Here is a 27,994-nt window from a genome sequence, read left to right on the forward strand (position 1 = left end):
TGATAGGCTGGAACGTCCCCCGCTACAAGGGCCATAGGCTCAGAGCTTATGCATGGCTCAAGGGCTCATGCGCCACATCGCTGGCGCTCTCTGGGCGCCCTCTCGGTTGCATCAAGTCCAGAGAGTTCAATTTGACAAGGGTAGCCTTTCCTGAAAATCGCCCGTAAAAACCATTATTAACCTGCGCCGTCACCTGAACGGGAACCGTCCTACCGGAAAGGGAAGCACATGCGGCTCAAATGGACTCCAGATACTGGGGATGTATTACAATTGACTTGTAGATCATGTGGTCCCGGCTTTAACAAGATCGGATACCACTAGTATAACTATGTGGACAATTAGATGCTGATCAGCAACTCAAGTACCGACAGGTAATCTGCAGTTGGTGGCTGATTGCCTCTTCAAAAGCGTGACGGTGAATGGCTTATGAACACTCACGAGGGTAAGGTATACTGGACCGTCCATGGAGGGCGTGTGTGTCAGAAAGATTAGACTTTACTGTCGACCTTCCAAGGTCATTGTCAGATGACGAACACGGGTCGCCTGACTAGATGAGGGCGACTTTCTTATTGTCTTTCGGTATTTTCGTTTGCGTCGACCTCGAGCCAGACTAGACTCGTCACCGGCACACGCATGCACTACCTGCAACGACTCAAACTTACACAAGTGCATAGCACTGGCCACTGTTCGGCATCTACAAGACCAATATACAGTGTCTGTAGGGTCAACTCACGACTGCTTGCAGGCAACTGCTTCATCGACTTGATATCATACAGAGATAAATAGAAGTAGACTATTGTACATTGACCAAGACGTTGCACAATGCCTTTGGGTACGCAACATTAGCAATCAGCCCGTCCATAGTAGCGTGGGAACGCGACAACATCGCGAACACTAGAGACTCCAGACAAGTAGCTGATGAATCGGTCAAATCCAAGCCCAAATCCTCCATGAGGAGCAGAGCCCCATCGCCGAAGATCCGCATACCATTCAAGATGACCAAGGTCTTCATCGGGGGAAAGATGTGGATAGCGCGGCTCATTCCTTGCGGCCATATCAGAGTCACCCTCAACGTGACGCTTGATCAGGCCGTATTCCCGCATTTTTTGAATGATATTAGGCAGCCGATGCTCGCGGAGAGAGCCGCCGGCGACTTCGCTGACTTCAGGAAGAAGCAGATCAAAACAGGCAACTGTGTCACCCGGCGACTCCGCATTGTTGCATGGGGAAGGGGCCATGTAGAAGGGTTTGATGGCCGTGGGATAGTCGGTCACAAACACAGGCTTGCCTTGGTGCAGAACCTCCACGATGTACTTTTCATGCTCCGTCTGTAAACCATCTTCCCATGTCGGAGAGTGTTCAAATACCGCGCCATTTTCGGCGACTGCCTGTTGAAGCATTTCAATTGCCCTCGTGTAGGTGAGACGGTGCCATCGTGGGCCGTCCATCAGTCGGTCCCATCGCGCCTGTAGATCCACCTTCAACTCGTCTATTTTGGCTTCGTGACCCGACTCCCCCCTCGCTTCGCTGTCAATATCTCCCGGCCCACAGACGTGGTGGACAATCGACGAGTCAGATCGCGAAGGAGGTCCTCCACAAGGTTTGTCAGTGTATCAATATCGTTCATGAAGTTCGCCTCGACCTCAAGCATGTAAAATTCGCTAAGATGGCGGGGAGTGTCACTCTTCTCAGCCCGGAAGACAGGGGACAAAGTCCAGACATTCCCAAGCTCCGCCGCGTATGCTTCCAGATGCAGCTGGGACGATACTGTGAGGTACTTTGGTGTTCGGAAGAAATGCTCTGCATCACCACTGGACGATGTGACGCCGCCGCGCGGAAGAAGAGTAAAAGTTTCTCCAGCTCCTTCGCAGTCGGAAGATGTAATAATCGGAGGCTGCACCTGGGTGAAAGGGCCCTCAGGGCGAGAATGGAAGACACAGCCAAGCTGAAACAGACATTCTGACCGGAAGCGGGCAAGGAGCGACTGGAAAGGTGTTCGAATACGAAGGTGAGGAATCTGCCGCAAGAAGTCTGGGCTGTGATACTTCTTCTGTATTGGGTAGGTCTGGTGATGTTGGGTTGAGAGTTAGAAGGAGCTTCTTCGGCATGTTGCTGTCTTCGGATCACTCACCTCTGGGTTTGCGTTCCCCACAATGTTCACTTCGGTCGCCTGTAGCTCGTGTGTTTGCTCCTTGCCAGGCGGGCAGGCTTTCCAAATACCTGAGATTTCAATGGCGGCACCCGTAGATAATCTGCGTGAGAATGCGACCGTGTCAGACCGTTACTGATTCATGCGGAAGAAGGTCGAGTTGCGCGGCTCCTGGATGAACCTACTCCGCAGCTTGCGAGGGCTTCAAAATCGCCTGTACAGGCTCGATCGTCGAGCCATCTGAGATTTCGGCAAAAGCAAACCGCTTTTGCTTTCGGACCGATCGAACGAAGCCATTGACCTTGATCTCTTGATCTTCCAAGCTACACGGCCCATCCGCTTTGCTTGCCTCGAGGATCTGAGCACATCTTCTGGTAATGGGTCTGCATCTTGACAGAGCGCTAGCGTTCAGTCGGGGAGCAGACGTGACAAAGGTTCGACGCCATGTCTGCATGACTGTGCCGGAGCGCGTGGTGCGTGTTTAATGAGAGGATGATTTAAGGTCAAGTGGGTTCCAACTTTCTGCGGAACGGAGCTATCTCTCGGAGAGCGGGAAATCTTCCGCAGGTCCGTTGGAACACCCTCCGCTCAAAAAATATACTGATGCAGCATCATAATAGGCACAACGATAGATAGTAGACTATAGGATCTATAGTCATGCTATCGAACTTCCGGTGTGTTAGGCAATTTTCGTTACGTGCTGGCCCAGGGCAGGGGAGTCAAATGCTGCAGTAGCTACGCCCAGAGCATCCATTGACTTCGACCATACTAGCCAAGATTCGCAATACCAAAGTAATCAGTTTGAGGGGGACTTCATGCTGCGCATAGCTAGAATTAAGGCAGGAATTGGACCATCATTAAGAGCAGGTGTCAAGCTAGAAAAGCATCAAAGGGAAAAAAGTATGTGGGTTTAGACCTGATATCTTCAAATCCTCCTGTTCATGGCAAGCTACTGGCTTGCACAAGTCAATTCTGTCTGCGACGATCGTAAGCCTTTGTCTCCTCCTCGATAATATCAATAGCATCGGATAAGACACCATTTGAGGCCGCTGCATAAATTGCAAGTCGAGACCGCCCTCCTTGCTCAACAGTCCCATAGCCCAGGTCAATAAGTGACGATACGCAATGGTCCATTTCGCTCTGCTGAACATCTGTGCTTGAGGCTTTCGGCAAAGTGAACTCAGATGACGAGTTCGTTTCAGCAGGAAAGCTACCTGGAATGCCAAGCGAGGAGGCGTCCCTGGATCGCCGACGCTCTCTCTTGTCTAAGCGAGCCCATGGTCTCGACCCATACGAATTTCGTGAACTTTGAGAATTCACACACGCCGAATTCATGTCGAAACCCCTCTCCATTGGGGCTGCATCAAGTCCATGAACACCTGGCACCCCGAGAGGCGCGCTGGTGGGCGCGCTCGGATGCTGCACACCTGAGGCCAGCTCGACTTGAGGGCTCGTGAGACATTCCTGCGATAGGTGCAATGCTTCTGTGTTGGTACCAAGAGACAGCGAAGACATGTCCCGAGTCTCGTGCATTTGCCACGGATTTTCGGTCACCGTACTTTGCTGGCTCGAGACCTGTTGAGCCTCCGTTTGGAAGACAGGAGGGAAATGGCTCAGATTTGGCAAACGGGAGTGCAGTTCAGCGGGTTGTGATCTAGTGCCGATCGAATCAACAAGATGGGACGCTGTTCTCGGAGATGAGACCTCTTTTGAGCCACCGTCTTGACTATGGTCGTATAAAGAGCTCCAGTCGGGCTCTTCGATAGGAATCGATTTCTGACGACTCTCACGAGGAGAAGCGGGTTGTGCACTCGACGACTCCGCAGGCTGTGGAGGCTTTCGGCACTCCTTATTGGAGAAGGTTTCGAAGAGAGTTGCTCGCTGGCTTGGGACATATTCAGACGACTCGTTGGGATCAACGATGGAATCATCACTGAACTCAAGGTTGATGGCGTGGCCATCAATATGAACTCCTTGCAATACATCCATGGCCGCCATGGCGGGATGGATAGAAGGGAATTCGATGAAGCCAAAGCCTGCATGATTGCCAGTATCCGAGTCCCGAGGAAGGCGTACTGTCACAACGAACCCTTTCGATGAGAAAACTTCCCGAATCATTTTTTCAGTCACTTGAAACCCAACATTACCGACAAACAGGACTTTCTTTTCGGAAATCTCGGTGGGCTCCTTGTTGTGATCATGACGGACCGAGGAAGTTGCAGGTCTGCTTGACGACTGCCGAACGGAGGGTCTTGGTGCATGGCTTGGAGATGAGATTGTGGTGGGCGGTTGAGAATCATGGCCTTGAGCAACAGAATGCAGAGGATGGTGAGTATTCTGAGCAGGTTGGGAAACTACCCATGGCGCCCAAAGAGGGACATTCGAGTGTTGCTGATGAGAAGCATAAACGGGCCATGGCGTCGATGGTGCCGCAGGAGTTCGTTGAGAAAATTTAGGAGGATTCGAGTCTGAATAGGGAAAGGTGTTGCTACTCCATGCGGTGTCATTTTCTAGATTAGAGAAGCCACACCAAAGGGTATCACCCTGTGCTTTAGAGTCCCGAGAAACAGACACCCGAGAATAGGATGGCACTGGCACGTTGGGTCTCGCGCCTTGAACATCGCATGTAGGAATGTCAACTCCCATGGCCTGAGGCGCGGATGGTGATGCTGCGCGCCCCATAGATGTAGTAGAAAATGCAGAAGAAGCTCCCTGTGCTCTTTCAAACCACGAGTTCAGGCCATTGGTGCTGAACTGATTCAACTCGGTCTCAAAAGCCGCGTACAGGGCTTTGCTGGCCTCATTGAGTTCAAACGCGATTGTTCTCAGGCCGTCGGCGGCGCTTTCAGCAACAGGACGCCCAGCTTGGAAGGCATCCTCTGCGAAATGCCGTCCGTTTTCGGGTATGTGTTGGTACGCAGTACGCATGTGTACTTCAATGGAGGCGAGGAGATGCTGTAGTGATGATCGCACATTCTCCGGGACTGTTCTCTGGGCAGTCCGGAGCTGTTCCCGCAACTCGGGCAGTCTACTTCTCAGCTCGGACTGTACAGAATTCGCCCCATGAACAAGATGGTAGAGGAAGGTCGTGGCAATGACTTCAAGTGGATGCTGTGGCCTCCGTGGATCGGGCGTCGAAGAATTCGCCGTAGAGGACGTCTCTGCATTCGCGTCTCTTGGCCCGGTGTTTTCTGCCGAGCTGAGAAGATTTGCCAACTCGGCCTCGAATGCTGCCATGAAAGGCTGATCTTCGATTTGCGTATCGTTTACAGTCGTGCGGTGCGATGACTGTGAATCCTTGCTAGACTCGTGGTTGTCTTCCTCATTGCTTTGCTCAGCAGATGAATCTCCGGCTTCGTGTTTTGACAGAAAGTTACTGCCAGGTTTCTCGAATTTTCTCCAAATCTCAGTAATCGAGTTGGATCGATGAATATCAAAAATGTGCATTGAAGTGGGCTCGGCACCGAGGTTGTCCGGAGTGTTCTCCTCTGGAGGCTCATCCAGCCGTTGGGAGAGCTCCAATGAGGATCCGACCTGCACAGGAGGATCAGTCCTGGGAGTAATTAAACACCAGGCGAGTTTGCAGAGTATCTCACCGTGATTTGATCACCGTCATCGGCATCAAAATAGGTGAGTCTTGCTCGTGGATGACTAGCGGCAATTTGGTCATAGTCCGTCGCAGACACTTCTACTACACCATGCAAATTTCGCCCATCATCAGGGACGATCTGCACTTCAGATTCTGAAGTCGAAGGCGCATGAAGATCCCGAATTTGAAATGGTCCCAACATTGCGCCTGAGAAGGCCGAACCTTGCCGGTAAAGTCTAGAGCAGGGAGGTAGCGGGTGGAGACCTCGAGTACTGTACTGTGGCGTGCAGATACGTAGATAAAAGAGCCAGGTCGAGACTAAGTGCTTATCTGAACCGAAGAAGAATCACACCAGTTACAGCAGGAGAAGCGCCGAGGTCTCTCAAAAGTATCTGAATCTTCTGAACCGATGGATTCTGAGGGGGTGAAGTTATACAAGGACTGAAGTTGGTCGTTATGAGGGGAGGTCTTCCAGGCAACAATGGAAGAGAGGCGATAACGAGCACTGTCCGCGCGTAAGGATCACCTGATTGATGGCCGAGCCTTGGGAGAGCGGGCAGGTGATCTGGCCGAGTCGAAGCCGACCACAAGAAGTGGACCTGCCTTGATGCGACACCTTCAACTGCGGCCCTTGCGTCGGCTGAGTCAGAAGAGATCCTCAATTTCAAGGGGCATTTCAGCTCCAGTAGGTTGTCCTGTTGAGACACCTATTTGATATATCCAATTGTCATATTGCCTTGTTGAAAAGCCGGACCAGTGACTCCCGTCTCACACTCCCCCACCAAGGCGACTCTTTTACGCGCCATCTTGACAAACGCCTACATACTTCAAGACCAGGATAAGCCAACTCATCTGCGCAGACTGCAGAGAGACGCGTCGGTGCTAAGCTCGCGGCAATGTCGACGGAGAGTCCACCGCACCCTGCCCTTATTTTACGATATTTCGAAACTTGAGTGACAGACAACAGCTGGTCACGAATCAGTTGATCGCGATTTCCCAATGGCTAAAGACACGCCGTCGAGGAGCCTTCAAAGTGCGGGCGCTCACAATATCCAAAATATCGTTCTCGGAGATCTGCTTTTCAAGCCGTGGTACCAGTCCATATACCCAGAGGACTTAGTCCCCAAAGATGCCGAATACCTTTACGTATGTCGTTGGTGTTTTCGATATTCCTGCGATAGGGTTGCGTTTGCGACTCACACGCATGCTTGTGCCTGTCGCACCAATCCACCAGGCATTAAAGTGTACGAGCATGGTGGCTACGCTGTGTGGAAGGTCGACGGCGAGAACAACAAGCTTTACGGACAGAATCTATCCCTTTTTGCCAAGCTTTTCCTCGATCACAAAACAGTCTTCTTCGATGTCGCGACATTTCTTTACTACATCCTCACCTTCGCCGACCCCGCTAGCCCAGAAGACTATCACGTGCTTGGTTTCTTCTCCAAAGAAAAGCTGTCTTGGGATTCAAACAATCTGGCGTGCATTTGCATTTTCCCACCGTACCAGCATCAGCAACTGGGAAAACTTTTGATGGGGGTGAGCTATAAGTTGAGTGGATGGGAATATCCAGGCGGGCACATTGGAGGTCCAGAAAAACCCCTCAGTGAGTTAGGCCAGAAGAGCTACAATCGCTTCTGGGCAGAGCGCATTGCGCGGTTTGTCCTGTGTGGTAGGCGAAATGGCATGAATGCCGAAGCAGATGCCACAAAACCCCCGAGGCCTTCGCCGACAAAGGCCTCCAGAAAGAAACCCCCTCGGGAATATCTGTCTGTCGAGGAAATTGGACAGGGTACAGGGATGCTCACAGAAGACGTGATCACAGCTTTGAAAAGCATGGGTGTGATACGACCTGACACAACACCGAAGAAGAGGAAGCTTGCTAGACTCATGGGTGACGAGGAGCCCAGAGAAGTTCCGAGAGTCGCGATCCATAAAGCAGATGTATGGGAATGGGCAAAAGCACACTCGCTTTCGCTTGAAGACCCAGTGAAGGATGAAGGGTTTTCCACTGGTTATCCGGCCGTATTGGTCTCAGAATCTGACGACAGTACGTCGCAAGACGGATGACGGAATGACCATGGCCTTTGTCTGGGCTCTGCTAGGTTGTCCCCCGACACCAAGGATAATGAGTCGACTCCTATGATAGATATTGTCCTACCTTGGTTGGCTTGATGTGGGCCGTTCCACCTGAATCAAAGGGCGCTTGCATATACATAACAGAATTCCATTACCTACTTAAGATCTATCCGGACTCAAGCTGGTACCTGGCTAACTCAAATGATACATGAACCTCCTCAGATTGTAATTACAAGTTTTAAGTGAATTTTTTTCGTTTTAGACCAAGCTCTTGGCGGAAAGGGTAACACCTGGCTTGAAGATTGTCTATTATGTCACACGGTGATTGAAAGTGAATCAATGAGTCGTTTACTCTTCCATTCCGCCGGGGCCACTGGACTTGCTCATTTGGCGAGCCTTCAGGAGCTCATCACAGAGCAACAGGTTTGAAGCGATACCTGTACTAGAAGCGACACAGTTCCGAAGCACGCGGTAGGAGTCGAAAACGCCCGCCTGAACAGGGTCCATGGGAAGACCAGTGTTCAAATCCAAGCCGACAACCGCTCCATCCTTGCACTCATCCTGCATGGCAGCCAAGGAATCCTGAACGTCGTGACCAGAGTTTGCAGCGAGTGTCTTAGGAATGACCAAGAGCGCATCGGCGAAAGCGTCCACGCCCCACTTGGCTTTGCCCTTCACAGTCTTGTTGAACTTGTCTGACTTCAGGTGCTGGGCGCAAGCAACCTGGAATGCGCCAGCTCCGGGAATGACGCAGCCATCGACAATGGTGTTGTAAACGGAGCGGAGACCGTCTCGGACTGCATCCTTGACTTGAGCAATGGTGTGGGCATTAGGTCCCTTGATGAGGATAGTCACAGACTTGGGATCTTTGACTTCCTCCACGAAGGTGTACTTCTCCTCACCGAGTTGGTGCTCGTAGACCAAGCCGGCCCAGCCAAGAACCTCGGGCGTCATCTCCTCAACACTGTTTTGAGCGACGCCACCGCAAACGAGTTGCAGCCGCTCCATGTTTCTCCGCTTGGCTCTCCGTAAGGCCATGATGCCGTTCTTAACGAGGATGTCCAGACTGAGAGGGTCAATGCCCTTCTGGTTGATCACAACAAAGCCCTTCTTTGGGTCACTGCCACAAACCAACTTCTTCAACTCCACGATCTTCTGCAATTTCGCATCGACAAACTTGCGCTCACTTTCCACCAACTTGTCACGCTGTTCGGCGCTGGAATAGTAGAAACCGGAGTTGATCTCAGACTTCTCATACTCAAGACTAACGTTCAAGGTCAGGATAAAAGCATTCTCAACACGCTTAGGCATGTCAGGATGACGAGCACCGTGATCCAAAGCCAAGCCACGAATGAGCTGAGTATCCGATGATGTGCGGTGCTGCATGGTCATGATCTCAATCATGTGCAGATCGGGCTTCTCAGGCGCACGCTGGATGGCCAGAACAGCATCAACAATGTCGGGAGTGAGTTTCTCGGCGAGAGAGCTGTTCAGCTTGGTAGAAAGGGAGGTGCGAGCTACAGAGAGCAGTAGTTCTCTGTCGATAGTTTTCTCGAGCTTGAATTGGTCCAAGAACTGCAGAAGAGTTAGATATAGACCTTAAACCCCAACTCATTTGATTTGATCATATGTACCTTCAATGCCTCGGTCTTTGCGATCTCATAACCATCTGTGATCACACGAGGGTGAAGACCTTCTGAGATATGGCGATCGGCCTGTTTCAGGAGCTCTCCGACAGACAGAACAACCGATGTCGTACCATCGCCTGTGATATCGTCTTGAGCCGTAGCTGCTCGAGCAATCATGACCTTCCCACAATAATCGTCAGTGAATTTTGCGTCGGACATCGAAGGAAAATTGTCTTACGGCCGTCGGATTTTGAATTTGCTGTGATCATGTCAGCGGTTTGTTTTTGGGAGTCCTCGCACTCGACACTCACCATCTCGCGCAACAACACATTTCCATCTTTGGTCAACTTGATCTGTCAGAGTAGATACACGTTAGATGACTTCAGTCTGGTTGTCTGCCCGAGTTAAAAGGGGCATGTCGATGCGTACTCCACCGGAACCGTCCACAAGCCTGACAAATTATTAGCCACTTTATAACCATTGCATGGTATTTTAGAAGCTCACATCTTCAAGGTGCCCGAAGGACCCAGGTTCGACTTCAAAACATCTTGCAGACCTTCTCCGGCGCTGATGTTGACCTTCAAGGCCTCTCCGCGTCGCTGAAAGGAATTATTAGTGCGGGTCACGGAGGGGTTGTTCGGAGGGTGCAGCAACCATACCCGGGACTCCGCCTTGGGATTGAGCAACTGTGTCGCGGACATATCTTGCAGGCTGAATGAATGACTGGAATTCGAGCCCAAAAGATCAAATCGTAATGGGTTGTCAGTGAAAGCTCGCAGCTTGTAGCCCACAGGAGTTTGGATGCCCGCAATGGAGAGTAAAGGCGGTGAGAAGAATTTGGGCAAAAAGCCCACATTCACGGATTCGCACTAGCGGCGAAAAAAAGAGCTCTCGAATTCTTCATTCAGTTTTGCCCGTCTCCCGCCCTTTCGAACGTCCGACATCAGCAACCCGCGGATACGATTATTCGCGTGATTCCTGGGTCTTCGCTGTTTCGATATTCATTAGGCCGTTCTTGCGATTTGAATTGGCCCTTACATCAGCGCCATGGCGGATTACCTTCTCTTCGAGAGCCCCATGGGCTACTCGCTCTTCAAGGTCTCTCTTCAGGGCGACGCCGTCGGCAACCGCCTGAAGGAGGTCCAGGCTGGCGTCAATGATCTTGCTAAGTTCGGCAAGATGATTGATCTTGCCAGTTTCTTGCCCTTCGAGTATGTTTGAACATTCCGTGTACAAATATTACTACAGTGGCCACAATGTAGAAAATTTCGCTAATGCCGTGAAGAAACAACAAGCAGGCCCTTGGTGAAATTAACGACGTTTCCGAAGGCGTCGCATCTGAGACTCTCGTTTCATTCCTGGATTTGAATTTGCCTAAGCCCAGCAAAAAGAAGAAGGTGGTCCTCGGTCTTCTCGACAAGGGCCTTGCCGGTAGCATCAAATCCGCTTTCTCCTTCGTCGACTGCGAGACCGGCGACACCAGCGAAGTTGTTCAAGATCTTCTCCGTGGTATTCGCTTGCATTTCCCGAAACTGCTGAGCCAACTTCGAGAGGGCGACATGGACACTGCTCAACTTGGTCTTGGTCACGCCTACTCTCGTGCCAAGGTCAAGTTTTCTGTTCAGCGTGACGACAACCACATTATCCAGGCCATCGCTATCCTCGATCAACTCGACAAGGCGATCAACACCTTCTCCATGCGTGTCCGTGAATGGTACTCTTGGCACTTCCCCGAGTTGTTCAAGATCGTTTCCGACAACCAGCGCTATGCTCAGGTCGCTCTCTTTGTTCAGGACAAGAAGAGCCTGACCGATGAGAGCCTGCACGATCTTGCCGCTCTGGTCGAGGACGACAAGGATGTTGCTCAGAGCATCATTGATGCCGCAAAGCGCAGTATGGGTCAGGATATTTCTGAATCCGACATGGAGAACGTCATCGCCTTCGCCGAGCGCGTCGTCAGCATTTCTAAGTACCGCAAGTCTCTCTACCAGTACTTGGTTTCCAAGATGAGTGTCGTTGCACCCAACCTTGCGGCGCTGATTGGTGAGATTGTCGGTGCTCGCCTGATCTCCCACGCTGGTAGCTTGACCAACCTGTCCAAGTACCCTGCCTCTACCGTTCAGATTCTCGGTGCCGAGAAGGCTCTTTTCCGTGCCCTGAAGACCAAGGGCAACACTCCCAAGTACGGTTTGCTGTACCACTCCTCCTTCATTGGCCGTGCCGGTCCCAAGAACAAGGGTCGCATCTCCCGATTCCTCGCCAACAAGTGCTCGATCGCTTCCCGTATCGATAACTTCTCCGAGAGCCCGACTACCAAGTTCGGTGAGGTTCTGAAGCAGCAAGTCGAGGAGCGCCTGGAATTCTACTCTACCGGTGCTGCACCCACTAAGAACGAGGTCGCTATGGTACGTCAATGATTCACCTACTGAACCGAAAATTGAAATTTAACTGACCATTCAACCACAGAGATCCGCCATGGATGCCGTCCTTGCCGGCATCGACGTCGATGTTGATGACAGTGACGCCGAGATGGAAGATGCTGACGTCAAGAAGGAGAAAAAGGAAAAGAAGGAAAAGAAGGAGAAGAAAGAGAAGAAGGAGAAGAGCGACAAGAAGAAGAAGCGCAAGTCCGATGTGGGCGAGGGCGAGTCTGAGAAGAAGAAGAAGCGCAAGCACGATGCTGACACTGAGCCTTCAAAGAAGAAGCAAAAAGCATAAAAGCGCTTTGATCTGGTATCTGGAGTCTTTGTCACGGCGTTGGTTTCTTCTATATTGTGTCTTCATGTCATATTTCTTCGATCTTGTTCACGACTCGATGGGCTTGGGAATCTGTAAATTATTCGAATTAGGCCCTCTGTGGCAATAAGAGTATGCTCTACTTCGTGTTTTGAAATTTTACTGTTCAATATCTTGGAGCCTTTCGGAAATGTTTTCGAAGCATGGCTGATAAAGTGCGATTTCGCTTGACCATGCAGGTAAGAGGCATACTGGGCAGTCCCCGTCTGGTTGATTGGATTGGAATTACCATCCACCGCCGATGTCTTCAATGTAGCTTTATTAGGTGACGTTCATTCATCTGATACAGACTGGCAAGGGTTGACGCTATTTTGAACGGAGGCATGTGGAGATGCCTGTACGCGCAGAGCGGCCTGGGCGAAACATCCATCCACTTCCAATTAGCAACCTTGAACCTTCCAGTGTTCCCGCTCCGAGTAGGCACTCAATTGTTGATGTTTACAGGTATCCATTAGAACAGGTCAATTCACGGCCGAGGTCTATATTCACATCCTCGAAAGCGACGTGTACCTTCTGTGAGTACCGCGAGATTCAAAGCCTGGGCAGGCTTAAGGTATTCCATGACAGTCCACATCAATAGTCACCTGTCCAGTCAATCCAGATATTTTCCCGCTCGCTCCAATACGGTAGCGATCTATCCATAGTTCCGTACCTGGGCCCTGGCAAGGGCGGGTGACGTGGAACAAGCGTCAAGACCAGATACACGTGATATATACGTGATCCCTCTCAGATGTACCTCTCAGAAGACCTCTGGGTAGCACTTTCTTAGAAGAATCCATCTCTTTTGCCTCACGTCATTCAACAAGAGTAGCAACCCCACTTCAATTTTTTCTTTAAAAAAGTCTTCTGGATCGAGGATCGGGAAGCTTGCGATATCTCTCATGCGGCAGCTTAGCGCCTTTGAAGCTGCTGAATGTAAGGTCCAGCCGCTGGCTCTTGGACACGGCGCCGAGAACTTGACCTGCGCGCCCCAAAACCTCCCGTGAACATCTGTCTCGCAGGAAACGACAACATGTCTTCGGGGGTTGAAGTAGCCGCTTCTAGCCCTGTACATCTGGCATCTATCGCTTGCTGGCTCCAGGTCTGAGTGTTGTAAGTGCTGAGGATCTCGGCCAGGAAGTTAAGCCACGGCCGCATGTCTCCCGTAGAATCGACCAGGTGCAAGGCAGAATTGGGTTTGTGCCTATCCCTAATCTTTAGGTCCGGTAAAGGCTCTAGGAGAGCCTCGTGTGCGTTATGAGATTTGCCATTCTTATGATTGACTTGGGATATTGGAGAGGACTTGTGATGGATGGCGTGATAACGAAAGGGGATGAAAAGACATTGTGTACGTGCAGAATACTTTTCAAAGTGGATGAGCACCTACGTCTTCTACACGCGTGCCTTCTATCTTGGATAACAGCGTAGAAGGCAACACAAGTAAGGGTAGTGCTACTTCAATAAGAAAGTTTGAGTACCTTATGTCCCACCACTCGTTTGATGGAGATTTTGCTTCGGCAGCGTCCTATTTGGCCGGGGTTGCACCGTTTTTCTGCTGGTCTAAAAGAGGCCTCTGCTTTTTAGGTCTCCTCCTTTTTCTTCAAAGATCTCCGGAGATATTAAGAATTGTAGTTTTCTGATTGCTTCTTTTTCGTAGGGGTAGACTGCGCTATATTCTTTGCTATCCCAGTTTAACGACATATGCAATATAAAGAGAAGACAGCCTAGTCAGAAGGCAGGGAAGGAGATATGATGCCCCAGTTGACTGGGGAAAGGAACGAGGGACTGGCAGGACGACAAAGTGCCCAAGGAGCTGGGTGAATGGAGGCCGAGTGTAGGGAGTCCTATAACCTTCAGTTCCCCACAGTCGAGGGCACTGAATCTGAGAGAAAGAATATTTGTTGATAATATACACTAACGGCACAATCTAGCTAGATTGACCACGAAACAAACCAAGGACCCCCAGTCCAGAACCTACCCTGATGTTGCCCACGACCAGACTGCTACGGCGAATGTTGGTGTGACTTGACACTATTGGTAGACAAACAGTCGACGATAAGGCGCGTGACAGCGCGGAAACCAGCTCAGGTCAATGGTCTTGGCCCAACCTGAACTTGATATGATATTGCCTTATTCTAACAGGCTGGTCCAAATCAGATAGGCCACCGGGCATATGAGCGTACCTGAGAACGAAAGAGTCGACCAAATGGCTAGGTAAGTAAGCAATAGTGAGGTGAGCGCCCTCAGGGATGAATGAAGGTCTTTCATTGATCTGCTGTAAGGCTATTCTAGAATCGAGAGCCTCCTAGTACTGAAAGTAGAGTTGGGAGAACTCAGTCTACGCTAGCTTTATTCTGGGGAAGCCTGAGTGACGGAGATTATGCGATATACGCCGTCAACATTCAGAGGAGTAAGAGGCTTCTTGGATAATTCAGGAGTTCGGAAAATACCCCCCAGGCCCTACGGGCCCAACCATTTCACACTGTTGCGGCCACAGAGCCTCTGATATTGCTGTAGGCGTGAAAACATTGGAGGAGTGTGAGGACCAGATGTGATTGACACGGGCATGAGATGGATATGTAATTTATGTAAATGAAGAAGGGCCTCCTGGCTCTTAATAGTGGCTATCCAGAAAACCGGACCCCCGGTCAATAATGCTGGGGTAGGATATGGAAGGAGATCAACGGCCGCTTGTGTTCAATTTGCAACATAACCGCCGGATATATTGGCTTGAAATAGTAAATGTATCCGATAGGTAAATGTAGCCCGACAAGTACCTGGATATGCTTACCGGTTTATAAGGACCACGAGTGCGCAATTGGCAATGGGAATCGGCAAGAAAAGCCCTAGAAGCCCCCAGGGCAAATGGCACCCCCAGAAGCATCTTGATGTGAGGCCGTTACGTACGAGGAGTCGATGCTTCCAAAGGGCTTGCTTCACAGTCATTGAGAGTCTCGAACCCTAAGTCTTAGGTTTTTTGCTAGATTCCTTAGTGTCGTCCTGGAACCGACCGTTTCCTTTGTGCTAAAATGAACAGAGACCGTCCATTCTACAAAGCGTGTCAAGAGTCAATATCAGAGTAACAAGACTTGACTTGATTCTGTCCATCATCATAGGCATCCCTTGGTATATCGGTAAATTCAGGCTTATTGACTGTGTGATATAGTATCCTCAAATGAATCTTGACTGTATCACGGTTAGATACATACATAAGGTGGCTCTTTTGAGTCGCAGGAGCTTTGCCGTTTGGGCTTGGTCCGAGCCTTAATAGGATTGTGAGTTACGCAATCCGCAAGATTGCCCGCCCCCAAAGGGTTAGTTGCCGAAAAGGTCGGCATTGGCTTGTATTAGCCATTTTGCTTCAGGGCAATTGCCCCTCGGATAAGATCTGCTTTCGGATCATCTCCAGGTGGAGCTGCTGGAGTTGCCGAAAGACAACCTCCTGGCGGGGATGGAGTTTCACACGTTGGCTGACTTTGAACCCTGTACGTCGTTTAGATTTGCCTCGGCCAATGGCGTAATAGCTAGCCGTTCACAATCTCGACTTTGACGGCTCTTGTGCGCTACGGCTCGCTCCAAGTCCCGGCGGAGGATGGTTGGAATGCACAACTATCGCAGTGAATAGAGGCCTGGGGCGGCCGTAACTGTGGGTCTAGAGATTCTGCCGATTTCTTTTCTATTATACGGACATTGAAACTGCTATTGATCGCCCCAATTTCTCGCCAACTCCTTCACTCTCACCCCAGCTCCCGGGTCCCTTATAAGTTATACCAGCTCTCGGACCCCAATAATCCTACACGAGCTAAGCTAAAGCTTAGAGAATAGAGACCTCTCTGATTCCTATATACTACCGATACTTCATCGATCGATCGATCTGTTAGAAGACTCTGTTAAATTTCTTATCAAGGTCAAGGTGTTATAACTATGAGATAGCCGTCCGATATAGAACTGTTTAGATTTCTTGAAGAATTAGTCTTTATATTAATCAGGTACAGTATCGACTTACCCACCCCAGTTGAGCAAGTTGAAAAACTTGCATCATTGAATGTGTCCAAGCGGGTTCACCCAGTGAGGTTGCCACTTCGTCCTTCATGGGCTTCAAATTGGTCGTAGTAGCAAACTTGGCGCCCCGTAACTCAAGCTATTGCCAGCCCCTAACTGCTAATTCCGTCAACAGAGTAGCCAGCCCTAATCTGAGAGGGCTGATGTACCTGTGAAGTCTAAGTGAGCCACGGTGGGGTCAATGGTAGGAATCGGCTCAGTGAGATGCTCTCCACCTGGGTGCTATCCGCCCTGCCGCAATCAACTTAAATGTTCGGGCTTGACAGCCCCAGCCTTGTCGAAATCTGCCCCTCACCTTGGATCTCCGCATCAAGGCGATTGATCGGCAGCGCGCAACGTGCTATATCTTGCCTACCCACAGACGCTTTTGATTCAGGAATTATGGAAAAGCGCATCTGATGGCACCTCCTCCGCGCACCGGGCCAAGCACATGAGCTGAAGGGTCTCGAACCTCTCCCCACTCTTGTCCCGCCTCAGCTACAGGAACCTGGATGATGATAGCTCACGATGACGGAATCCTTGCAATTCTTCTCGCCCAAACGCAAACGGGAACCCTCAGAATCGGACTACTACAGTCCATCTCCATCGATAACGTCCGATCATTCTATCGAGACCTCCCATGAGGGTCGCATTGTCGAGGAAGCGGATATAGGCAGCCACAGCCCTCGTGCGGCCGTCGCGGGCCGCTTCAAGAATCTGAACATTAGAAGCGATAATGGTACAATACCAGTGCACTCGACTATTTCGCCATTATCCTCGAAGTCACCATTGCCGGAGCTTGCCCCGTCAGCACGAGAAAGCAGTGAAGGAAAACCTTTTGGTACAGCCTCATCTACGAACGTCCATACCGTCGAGTGGACTGCAATTGAAACCCAGCAAGCGAGCATCGACAGCGAATGCCAGACACTACCAGACTCAAATGCTAGACTCGTAACACCAGTGTCGACCCCTTCGAAAAGGAAGATCAAGTCGCCTTCCCAATCGCGCTGGAGTCCATCTTCCAAATCCCCAAGAAGGCGGTTATCTCCTTCGCCTTCAGCTGTCTCAGAAGTCGATCCGCTCACATGGCATGACGATGAAATCACTGGACACAACCCGACTGACCCCAGCGATGATGGGTATGGCATCAACGGGATAGGGTTCAAGCCGACCGCGGCTATAGCATGGGCTCGGGCCCGAAAACGCCAACGACAAGTGGAGGAATGGAAATCCCGCGAAGCACGAGAAGCTCGGCAAAAACGCCAGGAAAGACGCCACGAAGGCTCAAGTGACGGAGAATCGCGAGGTGCACACAAATCTACGGTTCAAAAACGGGTGAAATTCGACGAACCGGGCAGTGGCTGAGCACCACTTTGCCTGACACTGCCAAGACTTAAGAAGGTCTTCCCGAAAGTCTCACAGCGCCTGATATCATTGAGAATCAATGAGTGATACATTCAAACAATAGTGCAGACTGCTTGCTTTATGATACACGACAGCGAATGACAAGGTGTCAAACAGTGCCCCGAGGACCAGCATCCGGGATATAAAACGTGAAACATATCATACAATGTCCATGACGGTGGCTTTTTCTTCCACTTCCATGGAGTCGCCGCATCATCACCAAAATTTGTAGTTGGATGGATTCGTCCAGCTCTTTTTGCTCTTCTCTTCCTCAGCTCGGCGAGCTGCTTCCTCGGCAGCTTTCTCCTTATCCCGCTGCTTCTTTTCCTTCAACTCCTTCATTAATTCCACGGCCTCTTTCATTCCATGCAGCTCTTGGATGCGTCTTCGTCGACACAGCTCATATGCTCCGAGGGATGTAACGGCGAAGATACCGACAGCCCAGTTGCCAGCGGACCATAGTGACCGGAGACCTGGTGATAGAATAAATTATGAGTCATGATGCACTGTAGATTGAATGAAGTCACAAAGTCATACCTCCGAAAACAGCTCGAACGCCACCGATTCCAAAGCCCGCGCCGATTCCAGTCAAGAGTGATTCACGAGCGCATGGAGCCTTGTAGAATGAGGAAATCTCAGAAAGAGAAACATTGCCGACCACTTCAGAGTAGGACACATCCTTGGTGTCCTTGCCTCGCGGCTTGTACGTGGCAGTAGCGAGGGCATTGACGGGTTCTTCGGGGTTGCCGAAGGCATCCCAGAGCTTCCCGACTTGCGATTGCGGGAATTGGTGCTTTGGTTGCTTAGGATCGTTGTTGGGAACGCTGGCAGGTAGGTGACTACCCGGCTCCTGTGAAGAGCCGGTTTCTCGAGGATCCTCGGCCATGATGGTCAAGCACAGCGATTTGGGCTCACTCTGGTCACCATACAATGATGCGGTGGGTCAAATTGATGATAAGTCGGTATCTCGATCGCACGGATCATAATATGATCCGCTCAGGCCCGATATGGATAGATATTCCGAAAGTGGGCCCATTAGCCTGGACGCGTTCTCGGGACGTGCTGATACGCGAGCGCGTTGGGAAAAGCAATTGTGGTTTGCTCCGAATGACCGTTGAACTGGACAGCTCCATGGAGCCTCGATTCCAGGCGTCTAATTCAAGCTGATTCCGGTCAGATTCACTTCCTTCCACGACTCCGAGATACACGCATCTGAGAATTACACTACGCCCGTCTACAGATTGATGTTCACATTGTAAAGCCCTCTCGTCCCCGCTGGTTTCCACAAGCCCAGCCGGGCACACACCGTCGCAATGCCGTCGCGCAAACCCAGCAAATTTGGGAACAAATTCCGATCGACCGCAGCATCATCGAACTTCAAACGAACCAAGACAGTTGAATTTGGGTCACTTCGTTCCAGTGAGGCAACCTCCCAGGATGAGAAATTCGAGGCCATTCGATTGGCCAACAGTATCGATGAATCCCTCGGTTTCCCCCGTTTTGAATCTGGAGAGACCAGGGCCGGCTGGTTGATCAATATGCACAGCACTACCATCCAGGATCCGAATGTGCCAGGTGGTCGCGCAGGCGTTGACTACTATTTCCTGCAAGATGATGGAGGGAGCTTCAAGGCCACGGTTGAATACGACCCCTACTTTTTAATTGCGGTCAAGAAAGGTCATGAAATGGAAGTAGAGGAGTGGTGTCGAAGAGCTTTCGAAGGCTTGATCAAGAGCTTCAGACGCTTGGACAAGGAAGATTTGAGTCTCCCAAACCATCTACTGGGACACCGGAGGACTTTCATTCGACTGAACTTTGCCAATGTCCCGAATTTGCTCGAGGTCCGACGAACCCTGCTGCCATTGGCCGAAAAAAACAGGAAGAATGCAAACGTGATGGATGCATACATTGAAATGACAAGGTCCGGTGTCAAATATTCGTTGACAGGGTCTAGATCCCTTTTTGCTGACGTTCTGGTTGGTGCAGTGCCTCAGCCGGCTATGATCTTTTTGACGACGAACTAATTCACGAGCAACGACCTAATGGCAACACGCAAGCAAGTGATTTTATTGTTGACATCCGCGAGTACGACGTCCCATATCATGTGCGAGTCTCAATCGACAAAGGTCCGTATCACTGGTTTGCTCGTTGTTAGCATTTGTCTTCCTTGCTCATGTATCCTGCCGCAGATATCCGGATTGGAAAATGGTACGACGTCGAGGCGAAACACGGGGTGATCTCCCTGAAGTGTCTCGAAGAACGGCTACAGCGTGCAGATCCTGTAGTCCTGGCCTTTGACATTGAGACAACAAAACTGCCATTGAAGTTTCCAGACGCAGTGATCGACCAGATCATGATGATTTCATACATGATCGACGGCCAGGGATTTCTAATTACAAATCGAGAAATCGTGTCAGAGGATATCAACGACTTTGAGTACACTCCGAAACCGGAATACAACGGCCCATTCATCATTTTCAACGAGCCCAACGAGAGGGCAGTGATTGAGCGATTTTTCGAACACATCAAAATCGCGAAGCCTACTGTCATTGCCACCTACAACGGTGACTTTTTCGATTGGCCTTTCGTTGAAGCAAGAGCAAGCGTACAAGGTATCGACATGTACATGGAGATTGGGTTCCGCAAGAACAGCGAAGACATCTACCAAAGCGACAACTGTGTGCACATGGATTGTTTTGCTTGGGTGAGTCGTGATAGTTATCTTCCTCAGGGAAGTCGTGGCTTGAAAGCCGTCACTGTCGCAAAGTTGGGATACGATCCCGACGAGCTGGATCCAGAGCTTATGACCCCCTACGCCAGCGAACGGCCGCAGACCTTGGCTGAATACTCCGTTTCAGATGCCGTCGCAACCTATTATCTGTACATGAAATACGTGCACCCTTTCATTTTCTCTTTGTGCACAATCATTCCCCTCAGTCCAGATGATACGCTACGAAAGGGAACTGGAACTTTGTGTGAAATGCTTCTCATGGTTGAGGCCTACAAGGGTGAGATCGTGTTGCCCAACAAGCACAAGGACCCGCCGGAGTCTTTCTACGAGGGCCACCTGCTGGAATCGCAGACGTACGTCGGTGGTCATGTTGAAAGTATCGAAGCTGGGGTGTTCCGAAGCGACATTCCGACTGGTTTCAATGTCGATCCTGCTGCGATTGACGAACTCATCCGAGACTTGGACCACGCCTTGAAGTTTAGCATCGAGGTGGAAGAGAAAAAGTCTCTAGACGATGTCACCAATTTCGATGAAGTCAAGGCTCAGATTGCTGAGAAGCTCCTGAATCTTCGTGACAACCCTACTCGAAACGAGGTCCCGTTCATTTATCACTTGGACGTCGCATCAATGTACCCCAACATCATGATCACCAACCGTCTTCAGCCCGATTCGATGATTGATGAATCGGACTGTGCCGCTTGCGACTTTAACAGGCCTGGGAAAACCTGCGACAGACGTATGCCTTGGGCCTGGCGTGGAGAATTTTTGCCTGCCAAGCGTGACGAGTACAACATGATCAAGCGAGCGACGGCAAACGACAGATTCCCGAGTCAAAGGAAGAATGGGCTGCTACGATCATTCGACGATCTTAGCATCGAGGAACAGGCCGGGGTTGTTAAGAAGCGTTTGCAAGACTATAGCAAGAAGATCTACCACAAAATTCACGACAGCAAGACCATGATTCGAGAGGCCATCATCTGCCAAAGGGAGAATCCTTTCTACGTTGACACAGTGCGAAGTTTCCGTGATCGACGGTACGACTTCAAAGGCAAACAAAAAGTCTGGAAAAACAAGACAGAGTCTCTCCAATCAGCTGGAGCGTCCGCAGCAGAGATTGACGAGGCGAAAAAAATGATTGTCTTGTTCGATTCACTGCAACTTGCCCACAAAGTCATTCTGAACAGTTTTTACGGCTATGTCATGCGAAAGGGTTCACGATGGTATTCAATGGAGATGGCCGGTGTCACTTGTCTTACAGGAGCCCATATCATTCAGATGGCTCGAGAGCTTGTGGAGCGTATTGGACGCCCCCTGGAATTGGACACTGACGGAATCTGGTGTATGTTACCGGGCACATTTCCGGAGAACTTCACATTTACCCTCAAGAATGGCAAAAAGCTGGGCATCTCGTATCCCTGTGTCATGTTGAACCATCTTGTTCACGCACGTTACACAAATCACCAGTACCAGGCACTTGTGGACCCTACAACTCACAAGTACGAGACTTACAGTGAGAACTCGATTTTCTTCGAAGTCGACGGCCCTTACCGCGCGATGATTCTGCCGACTTCAAAGGAAGAAGACAAAAACTTGAAAAAGAGATATGCCGTCTTCAACCATGATGGATCTCTCGCTGAACTGAAGGGATTCGAGGTCAAGCGCAGAGGAGAGCTGAAGTTGATCAAGATTTTCCAAACCCAAATCTTCAAGTTCTTCCTTGAAGGCAGTAATCTCGCTGAGACGTATGCTGCTGTGGCTCGAGTTGCCGATCGGTGGCTAGATGTGCTTTATGAGCATGGTGCAACTCTCGCAGATGAAGAGTTGATTGATCTTATCTCAGAGAATCGCAGCATGACAAAGACTTTAGAGGAGTACGGGAACCAGAAGTCTACCTCGATCACGACTGCGCGACGTCTCGCGGAGTTTCTGGGCGAACAGATGGTCAAAGATAAGGGACTGAACTGCAAATACATTATCTCGTCGAGGCCGCGAAATACCCCCGTCACCGAGAGAGCAATCCCAGTGACTATATTTTCCGCAGAAGAAAGTGTCAAGCGGTTCTTCTTGCGCAAATGGCTCAAAGATGACCCTGGTGACATGGATCCTCGATCTATCATTGATTGGGACTATTACCTTGAGCGACTGGGGTCTGTTGTCCAAAAATTGATTACCATCCCCGCTGCTCTGCAGAAGCTGAGAAACCCGGTACCCCGTGTCGCCCATCCGGACTGGCTGCAGCGAAGAATCAACCAAAAAGATGACAAATTCAAACAGAAGAAAATGACCGATCTATTTGAAAAGTCTGAGAAATTGCCTCTCTCCTCAATATCTGCCAACATCTTAGATCATCGTGTTCAACACGCGGGGGACTTGGTAGATGAAGTCCTTGCTCAGTCGACCCAAAAGCAAAGAAACTCGCCTGAAAGCAAAACTTCTCAGAAACGAAAGCACCCCGAAACGGTCTCCAAGGCAGCAATTGATCCTTTCGCCAACCTGCCAGCTGCAATGCCTTCTATAGACGACGACTATGAAGGATTCATCAAGTACCAGAAGCAGAAATGGAAGATTCAAAAGCAGGCTCGAATCCGTCGACGTCAGCTTTTCGGGGAGCGAACCAACGTTGCAACCGATGGGCTAAGTAACTTCTTCCGCAATCAAGCGCAGATGTTATACATTAGTACATGGCAGGTCCTTCAACTCTGTGAAACGGCTCGCCCTGGTATTGTGCGTGCATTTGTTCTTATCGACCAGAAAATTCATGCCCTCAATGTCAAAGTTCCGCTGCAGTTTTTCGTCAACTTGAAACGCGATTCTTTGCCAGATGTTGAGGTACCAGACTGCAAGGTGGAAAAAGTGAACCACACCCTACCCAATGGACATCCATCAGTCCATCTCTTCAAGCTCTCGCTTTCGGAAGACACGTACCTCGAGGAGTCTGACAAGATGGACGCTTTGTTCCAGCATCCGAGTGTTGAAGGCGTCTATGAACGGAATATCACAGCTAGCCTTCGCGCGGTACTCAAACTGGGTAGCCAGTGCACCTTTGACGAGAGTCACCGCGGTGTCCTCGGCGATGGATTGGAGAAAGGTTTCGACCTGTCGACCCTTCTCCACGCCACATCAGACCAGTCATATCTGGTCGACTCTCCCCTGGCGTACCACTATCTTTATCATGTCGCCTCAGGTGATAGACAGATCTTTGCGCTGTTCTCCACTGCCAGCAGCCAGGCGCACATAGTCATCCTGAATCGGACAAGAGATGCACAGGGTCTGCCTAATGTGGATAAAATTTACTCAGAGCTGCTCTCTCGGAAGTTGCAGGACTCCTCTACGGAAGAGTCACAGAATGCCTTTGAGTATCAAGAAAACATTCGTTTCAAGACCACTCAGGTGATGACTCGTCGAAAAGCTCACTTGGAAGTTGGCGACTTGATCCGTAAACTGAGAAGCGACGAGACACAGCCTGCGATTATGGTCATTCAGTCGCAGCAAAAGGACCGATTATGCCACGATATTCCAATCTTGAAAGAGTACCCGACACTGGCAGTCAAGCCGGAAGTGTCTGACATGGATCTGCCACCTCTCGGTTGGCAAGCGTTCATCGCTCGACGAATCGTAACACACTATTTGTATCTGGCGGCATGGATCCAGCACTTAGCTCTGCTCGCACGATATGGCGATGTTCCGCTTTGTAACTTGGAAACCGATGACCCTCGTTTCCTGATCGACGTTGCGTACGCGCGACGTCTGCAGCAGAGCAATGTCGTTCTGTGGTGGTCAAATGGACCTCGACCTGACCATGCGGGCTATGAAAAAGACGATATCGTGGGCCCGCTGGAGAAGGTGACCATGCCTTCAGTCAACACGCCGGGTGCTTACTCAACCGTGTGCATTGAATTAGACATCCGAAATTTGGCAATCAATACCATTCTTACATCTTCCATCGTCAATGAGATGGACGGGAGTAACACCTTGCTGGCCCCGTCTGCCAACGGGACAGATGACTCGGGGGTCCTGTACTCAGAAAAGGCTTTCGCGTCAGCCGGCGCCCTGGTCCTGCGAGAGATGGTCAAGAGTTGGTGGACCGAAGCATGTGCGGGTAACAGTATGGCGGACATTATGGTTCAACATCTGATACGATGGGTCGAGAGCCCTGTCTCATGTCTGTATGACCGATCGCTTCACAACTATGTTCGCCTGCTTTCGCGAAAATCCTTCCAGCGGTTAATGGCTGAGTTCCGACGTGTTGGCTCCAATGTGGTCTTCGCCAGTCCCACTCGGCTTCTGCTTCAGACGACCAAAACAGAGGTCGGCAATGCCTACGCCTACAGTCAGTATGTGATCAAGTCCATCCGAGCCAATCCGTCGTTCCACTTTATCGACCTGGACATCAAAGAGTACTGGGACTATCTCGTCTGGTACGATGAATACAATTATGGCGGCAAGGGATGTCAAAAGGTGGTCGAAGCTGAGAAGCAAGAGCTCGAAACCGTGATGCATTGGCAGCTGAGCCGCTTGTTGCCGATTCCAATGCAAACCATCTTCCATGATTGGGTGGTTGAGTTTATCGAGCTCATGCATTCAGCTAAACACCCGGACCTCCAAGAGAATGAAATCTCGTCAACACCACGCCTCACGCAGATCCCCATCGGAAAACCCAACGATGTGGATGACGAAGGCTTATCCGCCATTCTTGCAGAACGATTCTCCAAGCCACTCAAGAAACAGATTTCGGGTCTGATACGCCGCCAACGAGATGAGATGCTCCACCCTGAACTTGTCTCCGACTATGCTTTCCCTGTGCTTCCTGGAGTGTTGGTTGATCCCAAGGGCGACAAACGGAATCCGGCTCTTGAGCTGGTCAAACTGCTGATGCAGGTACTCAGTTTGTCCAAGACCACGACTCTGGAATCACGCCTGCTTCGTCGAGAGCTTTTGGCACTCTTTGAGGTGCGTGAGTTCAGCAAAGAGGGACGCTTTGAGAATCCGAGTGCCACGTTGAAACTTGCTGAGCTCACCTGTAACGCCTGCTGTTTGATCCGTGATCTTGACCTATGCCGTGATGAGGATGTCCTTCCTGAGCCCGGTGCTGATAATGACAAGGCGCCCAAACCATGGCGATGCCCATTCTGCCAGACTGAATACGATCGATTGACCCAGGAAGAAAGCCTCATTGGGCAGGTGCATAGCCTCGTGGTTGAGTGGCAAACGCAGGATCTCAAATGTTCCAAGTGCAATGGACTCAAAGTGAGTGAGTTCATGGAGCATTGCTCCTGTAGTGGCCAGTGGACGGCGACGGTTGATCTCAAGGAAACGGAGAAAAGGCTGCGAGTGTTGCACAGCGCAGCCAAGTTTCATAGCCTGCAATTGCTCCAGGGAGTTGTGGAGGAGGTATTGGCCCATCTTTAGACGACCAAGCCAAATTATTGATTCTATTCGAATCAGATCGAAGTACTGTATTGGGGGACCTATGAGTGTTGTTGCGTTCTTCCTATTGCGTGCCTATTCCCCCTACTGTTTGTTTTCATTTCTGAGATGTTCGAGCATGGTATCCCGGCGTTCTTGCGTTTCAACCAGCATACTATTAGTGTTGGTTATCTCAGTCAAAACAAATTATTCAGTTTCCTTTGCATACTTATTTTCCCCTTCATGAAGGGTGTTGTGTACTGAGCTTGCCGCTGCTAGGTAGAGTTGTAGATCACCCGTAATTAGCTGTTGACGATCCTTTTTTGCGTTCCATCCCAACGGGAGCAATTGAAAGAGTGGCGGTGTCTTTGATATGCACAAGCTTCAGCACTATCTTGAGGATCCTAGGTCTTCTGTGGCAATTTCACTAAGATACCTATGAAGGCCAGGTGAGCCTTCCGACGCTATTTGGTATTGTGATTTTGTCTACTCATCCCGCCCAGACGAGTCGTTCTTGAATGCTTTTCTCCGCCGTCTTGATCGGGCGTGCGAGTGGATTATCATTATTAACTATCCGCCCCCTCCCCCAATTCCCCTCCTTCCCCTCCTCTCCTCAACCTCCGCGGCGTGTGCGTGTTTGATTCGCGCCACATAATCGTCATGGCGCAGCCCCAGAAACCTCAGATTCAACCTTGTCGCTATAAGACTGGCAAGACTCTTGGTGCAGGCTCCTATTCTGTGGTCAAGGAATGTGTGCACATCGACACCGGACGGTTCTATGCCGCCAAAGTGATCAACAAACGTCTGATGGCCGGGCGGGAGCACATGGTATGTGACAGGCCCAACGATGGGAGAGTTGCGCATAATGATGTATCGTTGGATAAGTTACTTTCGGTGTGGCAAGATGCTAATCCGAGCCTTTCTAGGTTCGCAATGAGATCGCAGTGCTGAAGAAGGTGTCGATGGGTCACCAGAACATCCTCACCCTGGTGGATTACTTTGAGACTATGAACAATCGTGCGTGGGTGTGAAACTCTTAAAGGATGACCGACTCGATATCATCGACTGACAAATATCATGGGCACTCTCCAGTATATTTGGTCACTGATCTCGCGCTCGGCGGAGAACTATTCGATCGCATCTGTCGAAAGGGCAGCTACTACGAATCTGACGCTGCAGACCTCATTAGAGCCGTCCTCTCAGCTGTCGCCTACCTCCACGATCACGGTATCGTTCATCGAGACTTGAAACCCGAGAATCTGCTGTTTCGCACCCCCGAAGACAACGCAGATCTGTTGATTGCGGATTTTGGTCTCTCGCGAATCATGGATGAAGAGCAATTCCACGTTTTGACCACAACCTGTGGTACACCGGGATATATGGCCCCGGAGATCTTCAAGAAGAGTGGTCATGGAAAGCCTGTGTGAGTGCCACATCTGTCCATGTCAAATCCTGTCGCGATCCCCGTTGCGGAACATTGTCCACGGCCCTGGCATTTTTGTTTTTATTGATCTGATTCCTGGTCTGTGCAGTGATATCTGGGCCATCGGAGTGATCACCTACTTCCTACTCTGTGGCTACACCCCCTTTGACCGAGACTCCAACCTGGAAGAGATGCAGGCCATCCTCGCCGCCGACTACTCATTCACTCCGCTCGAATACTGGCGCGGTGTATCACAAGAAGCTCGCAACTTCATCAACCGATGTCTTACAATCGACCCACAAAAGCGAATGACCGCTCACGAGGCACTCCAACACCAATGGGTCAACCCACCGTACGACCTGACCACAATCGGTTCCGGAGAAGATCTTCTCCCCACGGTCAAGAAGAATTTCAACGCTCGACGTACTCTTCACCGTGCCATCGATACCGTGCGCGCGATCAACAAATTGCGCGAGGGAGGCGGCTTTATGATGGACGGGGTCATGAGCATCGATCCAAAACCAGAACGTGTCAATGGCCAAGAGGTGGTCGAGGAGAGTCATCAAAGCGGAGCTCCTTCGAGTAAAGGTGGCGATGGGGATCTTATGCAGATTGACAGTCGGGGTAATGCACGTGGACAGACGGAGGAGCAAATACGAGAGCAGGAACGAAGGGTGAAGGACATGGTTGCTGGACTCTGGAGTCGCGGCCACGGGAAATGAAGAGTGTAAGGAGTTGGCCCCCTTTGTCTGGACTCTGAAATATACAGAGC

At 50.5% G+C, this 27,994-nt stretch overlaps 9 protein-coding genes across 9 annotated transcripts; 5 read left to right on the top strand and 4 right to left on the bottom strand.

The window, feature by feature from the left end:
* Positions 1-842: 842 nt before the first annotated feature.
* Positions 843-2,603, bottom strand: N7539_001762 (asparagine--tRNA ligase SLM5; the record flags this gene model as incomplete). The annotated part of the gene is made up of 4 exons (XM_056931365.1): positions 843-1,466; positions 1,550-2,065; positions 2,132-2,252; positions 2,335-2,603. The coding sequence occupies 4 exons, from the start codon at positions 2,601-2,603 to the stop codon at positions 843-845; spliced, it is 1,530 nt and encodes a 509-aa protein (XP_056793396.1).
* A 512-nt stretch (positions 2,604-3,115) lies between these two features.
* On the bottom strand, positions 3,116-5,940 carry N7539_001763 (RNA recognition motif domain-containing protein; the record flags this gene model as incomplete). The annotated part of the gene is made up of 2 exons (XM_056931366.1): positions 3,116-5,683; positions 5,746-5,940. 2 exons carry the CDS (start codon positions 5,938-5,940, stop codon positions 3,116-3,118), a joined length of 2,763 nt encoding a protein of 920 aa, XP_056793397.1.
* A 797-nt stretch (positions 5,941-6,737) lies between these two features.
* On the top strand, positions 6,738-7,805 carry N7539_001764 (putative histone acetyltransferase (MysT1); the record flags this gene model as incomplete). Its single annotated transcript, XM_056931367.1, has 1 exon — positions 6,738-7,805. The coding sequence occupies one exon, from the start codon at positions 6,738-6,740 to the stop codon at positions 7,803-7,805; it is 1,068 nt and encodes a 355-aa protein (XP_056793398.1).
* Positions 7,806-8,162: 357 nt separating this feature from the next.
* N7539_001765 (chaperonin-containing T-complex subunit CCT6) lies at positions 8,163-10,143 on the bottom strand (the record flags this gene model as incomplete). Its single annotated transcript, XM_056931368.1, has 7 exons — positions 8,163-9,389; positions 9,449-9,622; positions 9,681-9,701; positions 9,754-9,795; positions 9,872-9,893; positions 9,947-10,041; positions 10,102-10,143. The coding sequence occupies 7 exons, from the start codon at positions 10,141-10,143 to the stop codon at positions 8,163-8,165; spliced, it is 1,623 nt and encodes a 540-aa protein (XP_056793399.1).
* Positions 10,144-10,489: 346 nt separating this feature from the next.
* Positions 10,490-12,160, top strand: sik1 (snoRNP complex protein NOP56; the record flags this gene model as incomplete). The annotated part of the gene is made up of 3 exons (XM_056931369.1): positions 10,490-10,653; positions 10,728-11,847; positions 11,909-12,160. 3 exons carry the CDS (start codon positions 10,490-10,492, stop codon positions 12,158-12,160), a joined length of 1,536 nt encoding a protein of 511 aa, XP_056793400.1.
* Positions 12,161-16,786: 4,626 nt separating this feature from the next.
* On the top strand, positions 16,787-17,623 carry N7539_001767 (uncharacterized protein; the record flags this gene model as incomplete). The annotated part of the gene is made up of 1 exon (XM_056931370.1): positions 16,787-17,623. The coding sequence occupies one exon, from the start codon at positions 16,787-16,789 to the stop codon at positions 17,621-17,623; it is 837 nt and encodes a 278-aa protein (XP_056793401.1).
* A 255-nt stretch (positions 17,624-17,878) lies between these two features.
* On the bottom strand, positions 17,879-18,548 carry N7539_001768 (COX20 family protein; the record flags this gene model as incomplete). Its single annotated transcript, XM_056931371.1, has 2 exons — positions 17,879-18,135; positions 18,200-18,548. 2 exons carry the CDS (start codon positions 18,546-18,548, stop codon positions 17,879-17,881), a joined length of 606 nt encoding a protein of 201 aa, XP_056793402.1.
* Positions 18,549-18,975: 427 nt separating this feature from the next.
* On the top strand, positions 18,976-25,802 carry N7539_001769 (DNA polymerase epsilon catalytic subunit POL2; the record flags this gene model as incomplete). Its single annotated transcript, XM_056931372.1, has 3 exons — positions 18,976-19,583; positions 19,649-19,788; positions 19,852-25,802. 3 exons carry the CDS (start codon positions 18,976-18,978, stop codon positions 25,800-25,802), a joined length of 6,699 nt encoding a protein of 2,232 aa, XP_056793403.1.
* A 657-nt stretch (positions 25,803-26,459) lies between these two features.
* N7539_001770 (serine/threonine-protein kinase) lies at positions 26,460-27,944 on the top strand (the record flags this gene model as incomplete). The annotated part of the gene is made up of 4 exons (XM_056931373.1): positions 26,460-26,627; positions 26,726-26,816; positions 26,892-27,222; positions 27,332-27,944. 4 exons carry the CDS (start codon positions 26,460-26,462, stop codon positions 27,942-27,944), a joined length of 1,203 nt encoding a protein of 400 aa, XP_056793404.1.
* Between the last annotated feature and the right edge of the window lie 50 nt (positions 27,945-27,994).

This window comes from Penicillium diatomitis, assembly GCF_028827545.1.
Source record: "Penicillium diatomitis strain IBT 30728 chromosome Unknown utg000002l_segment0_segment0, whole genome shotgun sequence".
Classification (NCBI taxonomy): domain Eukaryota; kingdom Fungi; phylum Ascomycota; class Eurotiomycetes; order Eurotiales; family Aspergillaceae; genus Penicillium; species Penicillium diatomitis.